The sequence below is a fragment of the Coregonus lavaretus genome, assembly GCF_964263955.1.
Source record: "Coregonus lavaretus genome assembly, chromosome: 38".
In the NCBI taxonomy this organism is placed as follows: domain Eukaryota; kingdom Metazoa; phylum Chordata; class Actinopteri; order Salmoniformes; family Salmonidae; genus Coregonus; species Coregonus lavaretus.
Window position 1 is genome coordinate 18465849 of NC_140025.1, and position 19698 is coordinate 18485546.

The following is a 19698-nucleotide window of genomic DNA, read 5'->3' on the forward strand; positions in this document are numbered from 1 at the left end:
ATCCTGTGTGTCAACCCTAGAAACCCCGCTGATGATCCTGAGGGAGGTTGACCGTCCAGGCTCATCTCAGAAGGTTGTGTCGGATCCCGAGCTGAACCAGCAGGCCTTGCAGCATCCCGGCCTGACCCAGAGTGCTGTGCATCATGTGCAGGCCAGAGCCAATGCCAGTCAGGTGTCTGGGTTCCTTTTCTGCCCCCCTGACAGGGGAGTGGTTGAAGGATAATCCTCCTGTCAATCAGGAGGTGAGCAAGCTCAAGAGGCCTGAACTGTCTCTTGAGGATTGCAACGTCATATAATTTTTGTTGAAAAATAAATAGCTATTTGTATTAGCAAACAGTCAGTCAGCCATGTGTTTTTATTCACCTTTATATTTGAGTTACACCAATGTTAACATCTGTCATGAGAGACTAGTCTTTAGGGCACATAGATGACAACAGTTGATTTTATTTCCAAGAAATGTGAGTCAAACACCCACAAAGGCCAATTAAGTGAACTGAACATGCTGTTACCCTCAAGATGTAGTGCAGAGGAAAAAAAGTGATTGCTGTCAATTCAATTAATTTCCTTATTGATTTTCCATTTTATTTTATTACCAACAGGTCCTTATTGTTTTACCGTCACTTACTGGAATGTCTTTCCTTCAAAAAAAGGCTGGTCGTTTTTGTGGTGATACATGCTCTATTTGCATTCTAAATCAGATCTTTCACCTGAAGTTTGTACAGAAAGCCAGTCAAATTAAAAGTCAAACTTTAAAGCGCATTTAAAATAATTTAAAATTGCAGTACATTTAAAATCGCAGCACACGTTACAGTAAAACAATCAAACAAAAATAAGTAAACACAAACAAGAAGCATTAAAAGGGAATAATAAAATAACATAAAACACAAGTACAAGGCTCAGTTCCAAAATCATTCTCTTTCGCAGTTGAGATGTCCTGTAATTCTGGTGTGACAAGATCATTTGAACTGGTGTTGTCATTATCCTATCATACACCTCACCTCACTGCTTACTGTCGCTGTGGAGCAATTGAGTGTAGAGAATGTGAAATGGAAATAGTTTGACTGGAGTATGTTAATGAGAAATGAGCCTGCAAAGCTTCTCACTCTGAATTGCATTATACTGATTGGCTGTAAATTGCTCTAAATCAGGAGCCATCATCGAACAAATGTGGAACACAAAGTGATGTAATTAAATGCATGAGTTACACCATAAAATGATCAGCCACACATTCATCTGAGAGCTGTAATAAACTGTCATAGATCTTTGAGACTGCAGCTAATGGTGGTCTCCTAATATGCGTTTTAAAATTGGATTTGCAGAACCTCAGTAGCAATTTTCTAGAAACAAACCACAGCTGGGTTTACATTTAAACTTGAAGTGATTTACCAGCTAGTTTACACTTGCAACAAGTCGTGCCTCTCTTTAGGCTTTTAGAATAAAGGTCTATAGGCCCTATCCAGAAACAACTCCTTGCCCGCCACACCTGTGTGAAGCTAGCCACAATAAGGATTAGCCACAATGGTGGAATTTGAGGTTCGCCTGCAAAATAAAAGTCTCCCATTGAAAATGATTCAAACGAATAGAAATAGTGGAATCATATTTGGACTAGATAATGATAAACAAGGTCAGAATGTTGTTATATAAATTCAACAAAAGACAATAATTAGTTAATTTGACACAAAACATTTTAAAAATCACACTGTGGATTTAGAATTGCATTGGGGGCATACTTATATAAACGGTACAGCATAACCTATGGATTGTGCACCCATGAAGTGGGTATCAGCTTACTCAGTGACACCATTGTACAGCACCTCTGGAGCAATTAGGGCCTTGCTCAAAGGTGACAGATTTTTTATTTTTTTACCTTGTCGGGTCTGGTATTTGAAAAAGCAACACTTTCAGTTACTGGTCCAACGCTACCTGCCGCCTCCCTGTGTCTATTGAACTATACAACTGTACAGCTAGAGATAGTGAAACCATGAAATGGGGTATCAGACTGCTCAGTGACACTCACAGAACACAACTATGTAGCCTTTACACAAATATTAGCTTCTTAGCTCTTATTGGTTGCTGGTCCTGCTCACACTGCCCTATCCTATGCTTTGACTTCTTTCTCCCCTCTCTCTCCAGATGAAATCTTGCAACTTGTGACGACCGGCCGCCCAACAACCTGCCCGCTTGACCCTATCCCCTCCTCTCTTCTCCAGACCATTTCCAGAGACCTTCTCCCTTACCTCACCTCGCTCATCAACTCATCCTTGTCCGCTGGCTATGTCCCTTCCATCTTCAAGAAAGCGAGAGTTGCACCCCTCCTCAAAAAACCTACATTCGATCCCTCCGATGTCAACAACTACACACCAGTATCCCTTCTTTCTTTTCTCTCCAAATCTCTTGAGCGTGCCGTCTATAGCCAACTCTCTTGCTATGTCTCTCAGAATGACCTTCTTGATCCAAACCAGTCAGGTTTCAAGACTGGTCATTCAACTGAGACTGCTCTTCTCTGTGTCACGGAGGCTCTCCGCACTGCTAAAGCTAACTCTCTCTCCTCTGCTCTCATCCTTCTAGACCTATCTGCTGCCTTTGATACTGTGAACCATCAGATCCTCCTCTCCACCCTCTCCGAGTTGGGCATCTCCGGCGCGGCTCACTCTTGGATTGCGTCCTACCTGACAGGTCGCTCTTATCAGGTGGCGTGGCGAGAATCTGTCTCCGCACCACGTGCTCTCACCACTGGTGTCCCCCAGGGCTCAGTTCTAGGCCCTCTCCTATTCTCTCTATACACCAAGTCACTTGGCTCTGTCATATCCTCACATGGTCTCTCCTATCGTTGCTACGCAGACGACACACAATTAATCTTCTCCTTTCCCCCTTCTGATAACCAGGTGGCGAATCGCATCTCTGCATGTCTGGCAGACATATCAGTGTGGATGTCGGATCACCACCTCAAGCTCAACCTCGGCAAAAGGAGCTGCTCTTCCTCCCGGGGAAGGACTGCCCGCTCCATGATTTCGCCATTACGGTTGACAACTCCGTTGTGTCCTCCTCCCAGAGTGCAAAGAACCTTGGCGTGACCCTGGACAACACCCTGTCGTTCTCCGCTAACATCAAAGCGGTGACCCGATCCTGTAGGTTCATGCTCTACAACATTCGCAGAGTACGACCCTACCTTACACAGGAAGCGGCACAGGTCCTAATCCAGGCACTTGTCATCTCCCGTCTGGATTACTGCAACTCGCTGTTGGCTGGGCTCCCTGCCTGTGCCATTAAACCCCTACAACCAGGGACGGCCTGTTCAATAGGGCGATATGGGCGACGCACTGCCAAACGGGAAAAGGAAGGGATTTTTTTTCTAATCAATTATATCACGGCAACAGTAGTTATCAGTGTTCTAATCTGATCTGACTGCCACTAAATGTCAAATCAGGCTAAAGTCGTGCTTCAAATGGCCCCGCCCGTTTTTGGGGCGATTTCAGTCAGGTTGAAAATCGCCCAGAAGTCTCTCATAGCCTGTCATGTAAAATCTATTTTTTTCAAATTTCAAAGCTTTCAATACAATCTCTATGGGCTTCTGTGGGCTTGCACTTACGCGCTTTCGTCATACGTGACGTAACCATGAACGTAACTAAGAAAATAGCGGCTAGCAGCGTCTCTGTTGCGACCTGCAGTGTGGCGTTATTTTATGTTTTTAATTTGTACACTTAGTTTACAAACATTCTGCCAACCATGGATTTCCAGTGGTGGGTTTTGGACTGATCTTGTTGATCGTGTACATACCCGCTACGAACGGACTAAATAATGAAAACGCTGCTGGCAGCGGAATCCAATACAGCTGGGAGACTTGGCTGGATGACAGAGTCCCGGACAGAGAAGTGGAGCCGGCCGGTCTGACAGTCACAGGGAAAATCGATCCTGGTAAGAGAGCGACTCTGTACCCCCGACATTGAACTTCTTTCTGTGTCACTGCGACCTTACTATCTGCCCCGTGAGTTCCCCCAATTGTTTGTTACCGTTGTGTACTGTTGATAATCACAAGTTTACTGGAGAACTGAGACCAAGTAGAGACTTTGGACAGGGTGGATATGGTATAATAAAGGCAGTTTATTCAGAGGTAAAGATATCTGGAATCGCGTGCACGGACTCGTTCGTCAAACTCTTAGGGAGCTATCTGAAGAGAGCCCCGAAAACATTGTGTGCAGACATTTTATACAATAAATGATGTAGGTTGAATCTAGTAGTTCTGATCTTCTGATTGGTCCTGATGAGTTGGGCGAGGTCCCCTCCACTGTTGCATTGGCTCTGAGTCGGGTTCTCTGTCTTCAAATGTTCAGCCTAAAGAGAGGGGATTTTTGTGTGTGTGTGTGTGTGTGTGTGTTTAACAGTGATGATGTGTGTGTGTGTGTGTGTTATCAGTGATGATGTGTGTGTGTGTGTGTGTGTGTGTGTCCTCAGAGCAAGAACTCGTGAGTTGGAAGAACTGAGAGACCTATGGCGTGGGTGTTGTCCTTGGCCACCTGCTGACAAGGCTGACAAGATAGGACTCTTTTGTCCATTGTTATAGGATAGGAACAGCATTGATTGAAAACAAACGCCCAACACAAAATGGGTCATGCACAAGATTTTAGTCAGACCAAGCTATAACATTATATATTTACTACGACAGTACATTCAACCAAAAGCTAATATAACAAAGGCATCAGAGATTATTTATAATCTGTCACAGAAACTGGAATCCATCTCCCCAGATCAGTCAATAAATGCTTCTGGTATTGACTTATATGCTGCCCCTGTCTTCATGTTGTTGCTGGACATATCTTTTTTAAAATGTGTGTAGGTCACCTAAATCATCAGAAAAATTGCCCCTCCTGAGAATTTTTTCAGGAGCCGCCACTGCCTACAACTAATCCAGAACGCTGCAGCCCGTCTGGTGTTCAACCTTCCCAAGTTTTCTAACGTCACCCCGCTCCTCCGCACACTCCACTGGCTTCCAGTTGAAGCTCGCATCTGCTACAAGACCATGGTGCTTGCCTACGGAGCTGTGAGGGGAACGGCACCTCCTTACCTTCAGGCTCTGATCAGTCCCTACACCCAAACGAGGGCATTGCAATCTTCCACCTCTGGCCTGCTGGTCCCCCTACCTCTGCGGAAGCACAGTTCCCGCTCAACCCAGTCAAAACTGTTCGCTGCTCTGGTACCCCAATGGTGGAACAAGCTCCCTCACGACGCCAGGAGAGCGGAGTCACTGATCACCTTCCGGAGACACTTGAAACCCTACCTCTTTAAGGAATACCTGGGATAGTATAAAAGTAATCCTTCTACCCCCCCCCACCCCCCACCCCACCCCCCCAAAAAAAAATATTTATATATATATACAGTGGGGAGAACAAGTATTTGATACACTGCCGATTTTGCAGGTTTTCCTACTTACAAAGCATGTAGAGATCTGTAATTTTTATCATAGGTACACTTCAACTGTGAGAGACGGAATCTAAAACAAAAATCCAGAAAATCACATTGTATGATTTTTAAGTAATTAATTTGCATTTTATTGCATGACATAAGTATTTGATACATCAGAAAAGCAGAACTTAATATTTAGTACAGAAACCTTTGTTTGCAATTACAGAGATCATACGTTTCCCGTCGGTCTTGAACAGGTTTGCACACACTGCAGCAGGGATTTTGGCCCACTCCTTCAGGTTTCGTGGCTGTCACTGGGCAGTACGGACTTTCAGCTCCCTCCAAAGATTTTCTATTGGGTTCAGGTCTGGAGACTGGCTAGGCCACTCCAGGACCTTGAGATGCTTCTTACGGAGCCACTCCTTAGTTGCCCTGGCAGTGTGTTTCGGGTTGTTGTCATGCTGGAAGACCCAGCCACGACCCATCTTCAATGCTCTTACTGAGGGAAGGAGGTTGTTGGCCAAGATCTCGCGATACATGGCCCCATCCATCCTCCCCTCAATACGGTGCAGTCGTCCTGTCCCCTTTGCAGAAAAGCATCCCCAAAGAATGATGTTTCCACCTCCATGCTTCACGGTTGGGATGGTGTTCTTGGGGTTGTACTCATCCTTCTTCTTCCTCCAAACACGGCGAGTGGAGTTTAGACCAAAAAGCTCTATTTTTTTCTCATCAGACCACATGACCTTCTCCCATCCCTCCTCTGGATCATCCAGATGGTCATTGGCAAAATTCAGACGGGCCTGGACATGCGCTGGCTTGAGCAGGGGGACCTTGCGTGCGCTGCAGGATTTTAATCCATGACGGCGTAGTGTGTTACTAATGGTTTTCTTTGAGACTGTGGTCCCAGCTCTCTTCAGGTCATTGACCAGGTCCTGCCGTGTAGTTCTGGGCTGATCCCTCACCTTCCTCATGATCATTGATGCCCCACGAGGTGAGATCTTGCATGGAGCCCCAGACCGAGGGTGATTGACCATCATCTTGAACTTCTTCCATTTTCTAATAATTGCGCCAACAGTTGTTGCCTTCTCACCAAGCTGCTTGCCTATTGTCCTGTAGCCCATCCCAGCCTTGTGCAGGTCTACAATTTTATCCCTGATGTCCTTACACAGCTCTCTGGTCTTGGCCATTGTGGACAGGTTGGAGTCTGTTTGATTGAGTGTGTGGACAGGTGTCTTTTATACAGGTAACGAGTTCAAACAGGTGCAGTTATTTCAGGTAATGAGTGGAGAACAGGAGGGCTTCTTAAAGAAAAACTAACAGGTCTGTGAGAGCCGGAATTCTTACTGGTTCGTAGGTGATCAAATACTTATGTCATGCAATAAAATGCAAATTAATTACTTAAAAATCATACAATGTGATTTTCTGGATTTTTGTTTTAGATTCCGTCTCTCACAGTTGAAGTGTACCTATGATAAAAAGTACAGACCTCTACATGCTTTGTAAGTAGGAAAACCTGCAAAATCGGCAGTGTATCAAATACTTGTTCTCCCCACTGTATATATAAAACAAATTAAAATTAAAAATATATAAAAAAAATAAATTGTAAAGTGGTTGTCCCACTGGCTATCATAAGGTGAATGCACCAATTTGTAAGTCGCTCTGGATAAGAGCGTCTGCTAAATGACGTAAATGTAAATGTAAATGTTATTGCAGGACTTTGACTGTGGGAAATCACCTTTCCAGTCTGTCTATTGTGTGCATTGGACATTCATATTGCACTGTACAGCCTAACCTATGGATTATGCACCAATGAAATGGGGTATCAGCCTGCTCAGTGACACTCACTGAACACAACTGTGTAGGGTTTACACAAATATTAGCGTCTTAGCTCTTATTGCAGGAGCTTTTTTCATGGGTGCACAATCTATATACAATAAAATTTATATAACAACATTCCAACCTTGTTTAGCATTATCTAGTCCAAATATGTCTTGATTCCACTATTTGTAACCATTTGCATCACTTTCAATTAGTGATTTTTATTTTGAAGGCTAATCGCAAATTCCACTATTGTGGCTAATCCTTATTGTGGCTAGCTTCACATAGGTGACCGCCACTACCCCCTAGACACTTGAGGAGATGTGAGAGGATTGGACAGGTGTTTATTCCACCTAGCCTATCAGAAGGCAAGGTAGAGCTATTAGCATATCCTCTCAGATCTTCAAGTGTCTAGGGTGGAGGAGGGCTAGGGGTTGTTTCTGAGCACCGATGAACATTGGCAGTAGGCTCTATGATGTTAAGCACCCTTCCCTCACTACTGAACAGAATGGGCTTCCCTGCAGAGAGGATGCCAGGGCCAACTCAATAAGACTAACAGAGAGCTTCCTATAGATCAGGACGAAGTGAGCAGCCAGCCCAGATTAACTGTCTGTAGTGATGCTCTTCTCAATGTTTATGTCCATATGCAAACTACTGTATTTATTTTCCCCATTTTTATAACAGAGGTCCATTCTCCCTTTCCTACCTGAACAGTATCATATTCTGGTATGTTCAGTCATGTCAGTGTGATATTAGCTCTGAGAGAAACGGAGAGATTCCATGGTGTCATGTTTTCATAAGAGAAGGCTAGAGTCAAACTGTTGCTCCCAGTCTCCCAATGATTAACAGACTAATGGTTGTGCATACAAAGCACTCCAGGCAGATTGAAAACAAAGTGTTTGTGTCCCAAATGGCACCCTATTCTCTACATGTGCACTACTTTTCACCAGGGTCTATAGGGCTCTGGTCAGTACACTACATAGGGAAAATGATGCCATTTGAAGTCCTTTTCATAGAAGGGAGAAATTGTGTTTCAGGGCATAGCATTAATATTCAGTAGCCTACATACTGTACATGTTTCTAGGATTTTCTATTGGATTATTTGCAAGGTAATTTTCAAGTAGGGCCAACCATAAAATTATATAATGAGAACTGCCCATTGTTATTGCTATTTAGTATTTACTATTCATTCTCACTCTACAGTAGCACAAGCCAGCTAACCATGCCTATGAGATCAAATTAGCCAGTTAAGTACTGACATTTAAAAATATGAAAGGAGAGGACTATGTTTTCTAAATCTGGCATTAACTGCAATCAAAGGAGATGTGTGACACTTGTTCCACTTGTGTTCCTCTTTCAGTGCTCTTGACTGTAATGACTTGCTTTCAACATTATGCATGGTGCCTGGGTGTTAAGTGGGATCACCCGCATCAAGGGCGAGCAAAAAGAGTGGATAAGCTGACATAAGGCCTTCATAATACTATGACAACCACGGTTTTACCCCGGCATTCACTTCAAAGGAAAGGGGGGAAAAGACTTAAGGACTTGAGTCTTTCACACTGCTAAAATACTTTCCCAAGATTTTCTTAAAGCTTTTCTATGGTTAGGTTGTGTTCTTTGACATATGTGGTAAGATTTGCCTGTCATAACAGCAGCATTAAAGGCTCAAAACTATAATGCAGTACTAAATTATCAACATGGCCAATGTAGATAATGTGTAAATTGTTGAAATTTTGCTGATATGGCTGAAAACGTAACTGGTGATTTCAGCCACTGCATATTTTTGTTCTTGTATGCTTTTCTCATGCAGTGTAGCCTGTGCTAAGTGATTTTAAGCTAGATGTGAATTTTTCCAGTATCAGCGAAGTGATGCTGAGCTTCTTACACAGCACTCTGCAGGAGGATCAAAAGACACACATGTTCTTTACATAACCTGCTTGCATAACGAAATCCTGCTGCGGCATGAGTCACACTAATACTTGTGGATAAACCCATATGACATACAGTATGACGTTTCTACACTCACATAGGGCCAATATTGAAAGAAAAACTGTTTGCACCCGGTGCAAACCTGTATATTCAAAACGGAATTAAACATTGAGGACGGAGCTAAAAAGTTAAATAACGGTTAGGAGAAAGAATAAAACAAAAGTAAATTGTAAATGACACAGTTTCACATTTTGGCATTGTTTTTGGTGTTTTAGTCCCTTGCTGAAAAAACGGTTGCAATTTTGCACCTGATGCAAACACTTAGTAAATCTTAGTAAATATTGCCTTGACATTTTTATCAAGCAAATAGGAGAAAAGAGGAAAAATAAGACCAATCATCCAATTTCGTGTACCATTGCACCTGACAAGAGGATAACAATGACAGTTTAATTGATAATCTCCTCCCATTCACAATAGCCTACATTTCCAAAAGACAGTTTTATTTATTTCTAAATACACTCACATTCAGGGACGATCATACTGTATTCAGGATTAAAGTATTGTTAATGTGCAGTAAAAAACAACAACTTTGAGGCAGTTGTGAAACAAATATATTATTTTATTGAAATACTTTAAATGTATATTTTTCTCTCATACATACATCTTATACACTTAACAAGTCCCCACATCCTCAGAAATAACATATGTTGTGTCATCTGAGTAGTGTGAATGACTTAAGATTCTAGAAATACTCATGTATAAACTAAAAGCAATTTGTGAGGAGGACTTGGTAAATTCTGGTTAACACACCATATTTAAAACCCATAGATAGTCACAGTGCCTTCAGAAAGTATTCACACCCATTTTGTTGTGTTACAGCCAGAATTCAAAATGGATTACATTTAGATTTTTTTGTCACTGGCCTACACACAATACCCCATAATGTCAAAGTGGAATTATGTTTTTAGAGCTTTTTACAAAAAAAATTAACATGAAAAGCTGAAATGGATGAGTCAATAAGTATTCAATCCCTTTGTTATGTCAAGACTAAATAAGTTCAGGAGTGCACATTTGCATAACAAGTCACATAATAAGTTGCATGGACTCACTCTGTGAGCAATAATAGTGTTTAACATGATTTTTGAAAGACTACCTCATCTCTGTACCCCACACATACAATTATCTGTAGGATCCCTCAGTCAAGAATTGAATTTCAAACACAGATTTGACAGAACCACAAAGAACAGGGAGGTTTTCCAATGCCTCACAAAGAAGGGCACCTATTGGTAGATGGGTAAAAAAAAAAAAACAAGCAGACATTGAATATCCCTTTGAGCATGGTGAAGTTATTAATTACACTTTGGATGGTGTATCAATACACCCAGTCACTTCAACGATACAGACGTCCTTCCTAACTCAGTTGCCGGAGAGGAAGGACACCGCTCAAGGATTTCATCATGAGGCCAATGGTCACTTTAAAACAGTGGCTGTGATAGGAGAAAACGGATGATGGATCAACAACATTGTAGTTACTCAACAATACTAACCTAATTGACAGAGTGAAAAGAATGAAGCCTGTACAGAATAAAAATATTCCAAAACATGCATCATGCTTACAATAAGGCACAAAAGTAAACTGCAAAACATTTGGCTAAGAAATTAACTGTATGTACTGAATACAAAGTGTTACGTTTGGGGCAAATCCAACACAACGCATCACTGAGTACCACTCTTCAAATTTTCAAGCAAAGTGGTGGCTGCATCATGTTATGGGTATGCTTGTCATCGGCAAGTACTAGGGAGTTTTTTAGGATACAAATAAATGGAGTAGAGCTAAGCACATGCAAAATCCTAGAGGAAAACCTGGTTCAGTCTGCTTTCCAACAGACACTGAGAACAAATTCACCTTTCAGCAGGACAATAACCTAAAACACAAGGCCAAATATACACTGGAGTTGCTTACCAAGACGACATTGAATGTTCCTGAGAGGCCTAGTTACAGTTTTGATTTAAAAATGGCTGTCTAGCAATGATCAACAACCAACTTTACAATCCAGGTGTGCAAAGCTCTTAGAGACATACCCAGAAAGACTCACAGCTGTGATCTCTGCCAAAGGTGATTCTAACTTGTATTGACTCAGGGGGTTGAATACTTATCTAATCAAGATATATTAATGTTTTATTTTTCATGAATTGTTTTTACAAATGTTCAATGTCTTTTTCCACTTTCACATTACATTTTGTGTAGATCGTTGCCAAAAATGACAATTAAATCAATTTTAAGCCCACTTTCTAACACAACAAAATGTGGAAATAGTCAAGGGGTGTGAATACTTTCTGAAGGCATACCTTCAAAGAATTCCTATGGATTAAAATCTAGCCACCTTCTACTGTAATTAACTCTGTTTGACGGTGTCCATATTAGGACAGCCTAAGTCCTGCTGAGATTGAAACAAGTCCTGCTGAGACTGAGGGTGTTGTGTAATATTAACACCATACAGGTTAAATCTTGCTGTTGTTGTCGTGGTTAAAACCATACACAATATTGCTTAAAATGTGGAGACAATAGTTAATCAACTTCTTGCATAGGAAAGGACATCACTGTATCATCCAAAGATGGCAGTTTTTCCATTTTGATCCTTAGCTCACAATACCGTACTTAAAGGAGCACAGCTATAACATTCATATCCAGTTTCTTGATAAAAAAAAAAGTTTAAAGCAGAATTTCCCAAACTCTCCAAACCACAATGTGTGCATAAACTCTATTTCTAGTACTCTCTGTTACAATACTACCTAACATAGTATTGTATATACTGTACATGTATCTTAAACTCTGTACATTATTATATTAAGGGGTCACAATACAGTGCCCTGACAAAAACATCAACCCATGACGTCCCTGCCAGACAACAGGCAGGTCAACATTAATGTGCAATTCTCCCTTTAGTCTTAGGAAAAAACAAACAGTTGTCTAACTTATAATAACTCTGAAATCGAAGGACAGAAGGAAAACATCCCAGAATTTGCAGGAATGTTTATTGAAAGAGTTAATCGCAGCTGGTGTCAGTTGTTCAGCATACAAGAGTTAGAAAAAAAGTTGAGACGCCAGACTTGAGGTCAGTCACGACACTGTATCCCCATAGCTATCTCCATCATACAAACACTGGAGACAAGCTAGCCCCCCATCATCGGTCTAAAACAACACAGCACTTCCTCTGCTGTCCAGCATTTCCACAAATTCACACCGACCATGTGTAAGGTGAGATTGAAAGAAGTCCTGACACTGAGGCTGTCCTAAATATGGACAACGTACACGTGACTTGGGTTGCCCTTACATTGTGCCGAGAGACCGCGGTAATTCAAGTCAATCAGGGTGCAGGCCGTTCGACGCTCCCCTCGGTTAAGGTTCAGCAGGTTTAGGAGAAACATTTTGTCGGGTCAAGCTCCGTAATCCCAACTGCCCCAGTGTGAACGTTGCCATGGTAACACCTCCCATACACATCTCAGAGCTCTCTGAGGAACAGTCTGACACTAACTACTTGTGACTCTGAGGCTGTCATAATATGGACACCGTACACACAGAGCTGGACCTCCCTCTGTGCTCAGGTGGTCAAAGGTCAATAGGGGGCGAAGAGGATGGACCCTCCCGTTGGCCGAATAGGGCCAGGAGCCGCTCGCAGGAAAGAGGTCGGGAGGGCGGCTGTCTGGAAGATGGAGGTGTTGGGCCGCGGGTTGAGGGAGAGGGAGGGTATTGTGGTGGGGATGAACGGGCTGGAGAGGAAAGCCTGAGACAGGGGCTTCACCAGGTCATTCTGGAATGCCACTTTAGCCTGAGGGGAAGAGAACAACTCCATGAGACACAACAATTCACATGGGGTAATGTGTGTAATGCTATCATATTCTATAATTGACTGATTAGTCAACAAATAAATCAGTAAACTAATCCATCAGACAGACTACTCTACCCTCTCTGCTCAAACAGACTACCCATAGGAAACGTGTAATATCAATTAAAAGAGAAACTTTGAAATGAGTGAGAGACATGGCGAGTAGATAAGGCCAATGCATGGAGAGACAGCATGAACAAATGAACAGCCACTGGGTGAGATAATACAGTTAATACTGTGCATTGTATGTCAACTGAATTAATATAGATATTATTGTCACGTTCATTGATGAACGGGTCAGACCAAGGCGCAGCGTGATATGCATACATGTTTATTTGACTATTAAACACAACGACAAAATAAGAAACGAAACGTGAAGTCCAAGGTACACAAACAACATACCTAACACGGAACAAGATCCCACAACCCACTAGTGCCAATAGGCTGCCTAAGTATGGTCCCCAATCAGAGACAACGAGCGACAGCTGCCTCTGATTGGGAACCACACCGGCCAACATAGATCTACACAAACTAGACCCTATACAACATAGACAATCACAACATAGAAAATCACACCCTGACTCAACAAATAAGAGTCCCCAGAGTCAGGGCGTGACAATTATCTCAGGACATTATCTCAGGATACTGGATATTATTTCAGTGAGTTGCTATTCTTGTTTTGTCTGGAAACATAGTGTATATACACTGAGTGTACAAAACATTAGGAACACCTGCTCTTTCCATGACAGACTGACCAGGTGAATCGAGGTGATGCCATGATCCCTTATTGATGTCACTTGTTAAATCAACTTCAATCAGTGTAGATGAAGGGGAGTAGACAGGTTAAAGAAGGATTTGTAAGCCTTGAGACAATTGAGACATGGATTGTGCATGTGTGCCATTCAGAGGGTGAATGGGCAAGACAAAATATTTAAGTGCCTTTGGACGGTGTATGCCAGGCGCACTGGTTTGAGTGTGTCAAGAACTGCAATGCTGCTGGGTTTTTCACACTCAACAGTTTCCCATGTGTATCAAGATTGGTCCCCACTCAAAGGACATCCAGCCAACTTGACACAACTGTGGGAAGCATTGGAGTCAAGATGGGCCAGCATCCCTATGGAACGCTTTCGACACCTTGTAGAGTCCATGCCCTGACAAATTGAGGTTGTTCTGAGGGCAAAAGGGTGTGCAACTCAATATTAAGAAGGTCTTCCTAATGTTTTGTACACTCAGTGTAGATTGGACTGACTATCTCCACCAAAGCTGAGGAAAATGACTGATGATAATACTGCCTTACTGCTAGGGAGGTGGTGGCGGTGCTGTGTTGCTGCTTGCTGTAAGGACTGTATTTGGGCTTCAAGGGTTTCCCGGCCACTCGGTCTTTGTGCCTCCTACTGGAAATGTGCTGAAACAAGTACAAAAAAGGGTTAACATTAGTCCTGTAGGCACATGAAATATTATCTTTCAAAGTCGTTCATACTTAAAGATTGAGTTGGGTCACAAACTCAATATGGCCGTCATAAGCGAATCACTAAACTGCCACTGATTTCATTAGCTAATCAGTTTGATCCAATTGTAACCTTTCATTGTAGGACATATTTATTTGTTTAAATTTTTATATATATATATTTTTTTGTCATTTAGCAGACGCTCTTATCCAGAGCGACTTACAGTTAGTGAGTGCATACATATTTTTATATATATATATTTTTTCATACTGGCCCCCCGTGGGAATCGAACCCACAACCCTGTTGTTGCAAACGCCATGCTCTACCAACTGAGCTACATCCCTGCTGGCCATTCCCTCCCCTACCCTGGGCCAATTGTGCGCCGCCCCATGGGTCTCCCGGTCACGGCCAGCTACGACAGAGCCTGGATTCGAACCAGGATCTCTAGTGGCACAGCTAGCACTGCAATACAGTGCCTTAGACCACTGCGCCACTCGGGAGACAACACAAATTTCCAAACGTTTATACTTTTTTTTACCAGGCAGAACTAGAATGAGGCAGCCCATAAACTGTGTATGTGTGTGTCTCCACGGTGACAGCACAACATTTACATTTTACATTATTTAGCAGACGCTCTTATCCAGACCGACTTACAGTTAGTGCATACATTATTCTTATTTTTTTTTCATACTGGCCCCCCGTGGGAATCGAACCCACAACACTGGCGTTGCAAACGCCATGCTCTACCAACTGAGCTACCTCCCTGCCGGCCATATCTCAGGGATGGGGAGCTCTGGTCTTACAGGGTCGCAGTATGTGCAGGCTTTTGTTCCAGTCCAGTACTAACACACGACTGATTGAAATAATTAATTTTTTTAACAGTTGGAACAAAAGCCTGCACATACTGCGGCCATCCAGAAAATGACAACCCATGCCTTAAGTTGTGGGTACTAGGCCTATTCATTATCAACGTGAAGTTATCAACCGCTAATTCGACAGTGTAATTATGTGAAAATACAAAAGCCACCTGCCTATTTTTTGACTCATGGAGGCCATATTCTATGAATTAGAGACTTCCTATGATCAACTTTGAAAGATGACATATCATACTACAGACATTTCAAATTTCATTTGACTTTACAGGCAATGGCATGGCACATACACAAAAAGTTGTAGAAACAAAAAACTATACCGCAGTACATGATTTTGTGACAAATACATTAGTGTTGTGTTGCACACACACTGAGGCGATTGTTCTGCCATGTCTAACTCAATCCACTTGTTGTACAGAGGTAAAATGTATTAGGTAAAGAAATTGTCTATTTCTTTACCTGTTTGAGCTGGATCTCTGAGTTGACGTGGACATCACAGATTTCGCAGTGGAACGTCTTGTTCTGCAGGCCTGAGCCTTTGGTTATGGTGGCCTGGACCTTGAGCTTAGCCCCTGGCCTGGGATAGGCTTTGATGGGCCCTGCTCCATCCCTCGCCTCCAGCATCGTTTTGTGCTTGGATCCTGGTAAGGATGTGGAATAACAAGCAAGCAAATTAAAGAGGCTACACGTCACGTTTAAAGGGTGCTCTTGAGCCAAAAGGGGCACATCCCATGGATGGACAGAAATTACATCTCCCCAGACAAGAAATGTATTATTACATTATATGTACAGTATATGAACCATACCCAAAGTTTTACGTAAACAATTAGCAACTAGTAGATTACATTTAGCTGACCTGTGTTGTGAGCCTCAAGCTGGGAGAGGGAGTTGACGGCCACTTTGCATAACGAACAGTAGAGGAGCTTCTTGGCCTTCTCTTCCTCTGATTCGTCGGAGGGCTCGCACGGAGCGGGAGCAGCAGGCACAGCAGGCACTGGGGTTGGTTTAGTGAGGGCAGGCTTTGGCATCTCTGGGGCCGGACTGGCAGGTGTGGGCTCACACAGAGGTTTACACAGGCTAGATGAGGGTGCCAATGCCAGGCCAGCAGCTGGGAATAACGGTTTTGAAGACGCCATGGTGTAGATATTGTTTGGATATAACCCTATTTTAACTGAAAATCAAACAGATACAACAGTTAAACCACCTCATAACCGACATGACGCAGTGTTGTGCTACAGAGTTAGTAAGTAGCAGTACTGGGCTTTTTTTTGGTGTTTTTTATTAGATAGGACACTAGCTCAAACCCACGCTTGCACTGATACAGTGGCTGTTTCTGGAGGCAGTGGCTTAGACCGCTTGACCACACCAGGCCACAGAATTGGGCATTGATACATGCAATCTGTGATCAATTGAATTAATGATTTGAGAGCCTTTTCCCCCTCAAACCAGTCTGAATGTCAGAGTCTGTAAAGGTATTGATACATGCCGTTGTTACCATAAGAGAAGACTCCGTCTATGGTTTTAACTAACCTTCATCCAACATAACCCCATCTGACTTCCCTCTGTTCAGGATTGATGAGTCAGAGAGCATTTCCACAGCTGGGTCGTGTTAATAGGGGCATGCTGTACCAAAACGAAAATGCAATTTCAGGTAGTACCTCCCCATTTCGGACAGATTTCTTCCTTTTCATGCCTATGAGTTAGCCAGTATATTTACACATGATGAGGGTGCTTTTTTTTGGTGGTGTGGGGGGGGGGGGGGGGGGGGTACATATATTATATATACCCATAGATTCTTGAAGAATATAACTTATGAATGCCACATGAGCTTAATTCAACTGTCGTAACCCATTGTTGACGGCCACTTTGCCTATAATGTTGATATCATGGATGGTCATTCCTTGGATCCATAGCTTTGTCTATGATTTTGCAGGTGCTTACATTTCTCCAGCCCCATCCCTAAGCTGTGGCGGGGTTAAACGGATATAACAACATGCCTTGCTCATATCGATATCAAATTATATCGATATCATAACAGATTATTGATATTAGGACTCACCACTACTTATCCAGCATGGATACATCTATCACTAAATCAAGCAACAGCCCAGGTGGTAGCGTAGCCTACCAATCCCAACTCAGATCACTGGGTATGCAATCCAACACCACTTTCATAGGTCAGTGACTTTAGCAATCCAACTCAGTACATTGATGTAGGCACCAAATTGAAATGACCCTGACACATGTTCACAAGCTCGTCTGAGCTGAGGTATAAGAATAACACACAGAGAAGCACATACACACACTTTGTTATGTTTCATCACAAGTCCAAACGCTTGAGATAAAGACCAATAAGACAACGGCTGTATAGAGCACATGCAGCATAAATATTCGGAGCAGACAATGGGCCTGTCCCAAATGGTATTCCCAATATAGTGCACTGCCTTTGACCAGAGCACACATAGGGCTCTAGTCAATATTAATGCACTATGAAGGGAATAGGGTGCCATTTGGGACTCAACCTAAAACAAGCGGAACTATTAACCTGGTTGTTCAGAGTTGCAGGCAGTGACAGCGATACTGGAGGAGGAAGATGAGGAGGAGGAGGAAGAGGAGGTGGTGGTGGAGGATGTGATACTCTTTCCTCTGTCCTGGCTGGGTGTGCTGTTGTTTTTCAGGGTCTTATGTTTAGGGGTCTCCTGCGCTTTGAGCTTCTTGGCGTGTTTGCTTCCTTTGTAGTGCGCCTCGGCTTGGCTCTAGAAAGGGGAACAAATGAATCGTTGCATCAGGCTCATTTCTGACAGAGATCACTGCCACACACACACACAAACACACACATGCTTGCAGATATAGAACTGTTACGGTGACCTTATTACCGCCACACCAGCAGTCACGAGTCATGATGACCGCAGTCAAATTCCACATGACGGTAACTAGGCTTCTCCAAGCTCTGACTCTCCTGATGGTCATTAGTAGCCTACCAAACTTGCTAACTGCCTGGTACTCAGAACTATATTGTCCCTCTCATCACTCTGATATCAATGCAAATGTTTTCGAAAATCTAATCAAACAATTCATGAGAGCTCATGAGCTCATGTTACAAAACAATTCTATTGGTTATGCAATTGCGTGAGAAAAGAGAGTTTTGATGGCCTCTATTAAAAAATGGAGGATCGCATCAGCTTTCTATAGGCTAGGCCTATTATATTTATTTATCAACTTTCCTAATATTAAGCACATTGCTTCGCTTTACAACAGGAGTATAGCCAACCTGGCTGGCATGAAAATGAACCACGGGAAAATCACCCTACATTTGCAATTTAAGTGCATAGATTATGTATTTTTTTCCCCATGTAAGGTGCATGATAATGGTCCATTCTAAATCAAAACTCATTACACACATATATTATTTAGTATATGTAAAGACAACATTAAATTAAGAATAGTCTGATGGGTGACAAAATTAGCCTATCACTTGTGAATGATATATTATCACTTGTGAATGATGCCCAGCTTGTGCAGTAAGGCAAGAAACAGTGCATGCCTTTTTTTGCGACTTTTTCAAATCATAGTCGCACACCTCATGTAGCCTAGCCCACAGGCCTATATGTTTTGATAAGATTTGCATCACAACTAATGTGGCCAAGTAACTTCTTAAAATTAAGCATATTAATCCGCTTTATAACCAGTGTAGAGCCTAACTGGCATACATAGGCTACATGTGAGTTTCAAGTTTGGGGAAGATAATTTTCACCATAAAAATGCACCTTTATAATAAAGCATTACATGCATAATCACATTTGCCGTCACATTTTCGAGAACAGTGTTTTCGTGCTATTGATTTCATTTTGGAATATTTGCACTTATAGCCTACTGCCATGTGCGCATTGCTGCACTTATAATGTGAAGAAATAGCCTAATAGTTTATCAACATTTTAAGCTAAAAATTCTGATCTGTTGCATCAGCTTTATTACTTTTAAACGTTTTTTTGATGCAAATGGTTGTATTAATTTGGGATCTATCGCATCCCACAACAGTCCCAGAGTATGTTTGGAATATTTATTTATTGCACAGAAGGACAAGTCGAACAATAGAATATGTCAACTTTTGTAATAGTGGGCAATAGTAGATTGACATAGGCTAGTGCTTTTGCTGTTCGTTTGGCCATCTTGTTGGCTGATGAAAAGTAGGATAAATGTGGACACTTCTAACATCTTCAAAACGTGCCTTTGAATTCGGTAAGATGGACACACGCAGTTGCATCCCTGATGTGTCTGTCTTCATTCACTTGTAGCCTACTTCTTAGCTGAAATGCCTCTGAGAAGGATCCCGATCACGTGACT

General features: G+C 42.4%; 1 protein-coding gene across 2 annotated transcripts in view; it reads right to left on the reverse strand.

Annotated features, from left to right (window-relative positions):
* Positions 1-9791: 9791 nt before the first annotated feature.
* LOC311112037 (zinc finger protein 385B-like) overlaps positions 9792-19698 on the reverse strand; it is a 72685-nt gene continuing 62778 nt past the window's right edge. For both annotated transcript variants that reach the window (XM_084155006.1, XM_084155007.1), the window contains 5 exons: positions 17900-18110; positions 16211-16525; positions 15814-15995; positions 14332-14439; positions 9792-12977 (listed from right to left, as the gene is read on the reverse strand). In XM_084155006.1, coding sequence (XP_084011132.1) covers positions 12765-12977; positions 14332-14439; positions 15814-15995; positions 16211-16525; positions 17900-18110 — 1029 coding nt within the window. In that variant the 3' untranslated portion in view covers positions 9792-12764. The remainder of the gene's footprint in view (positions 12978-14331; positions 14440-15813; positions 15996-16210; positions 16526-17899; positions 18111-19698) is intronic.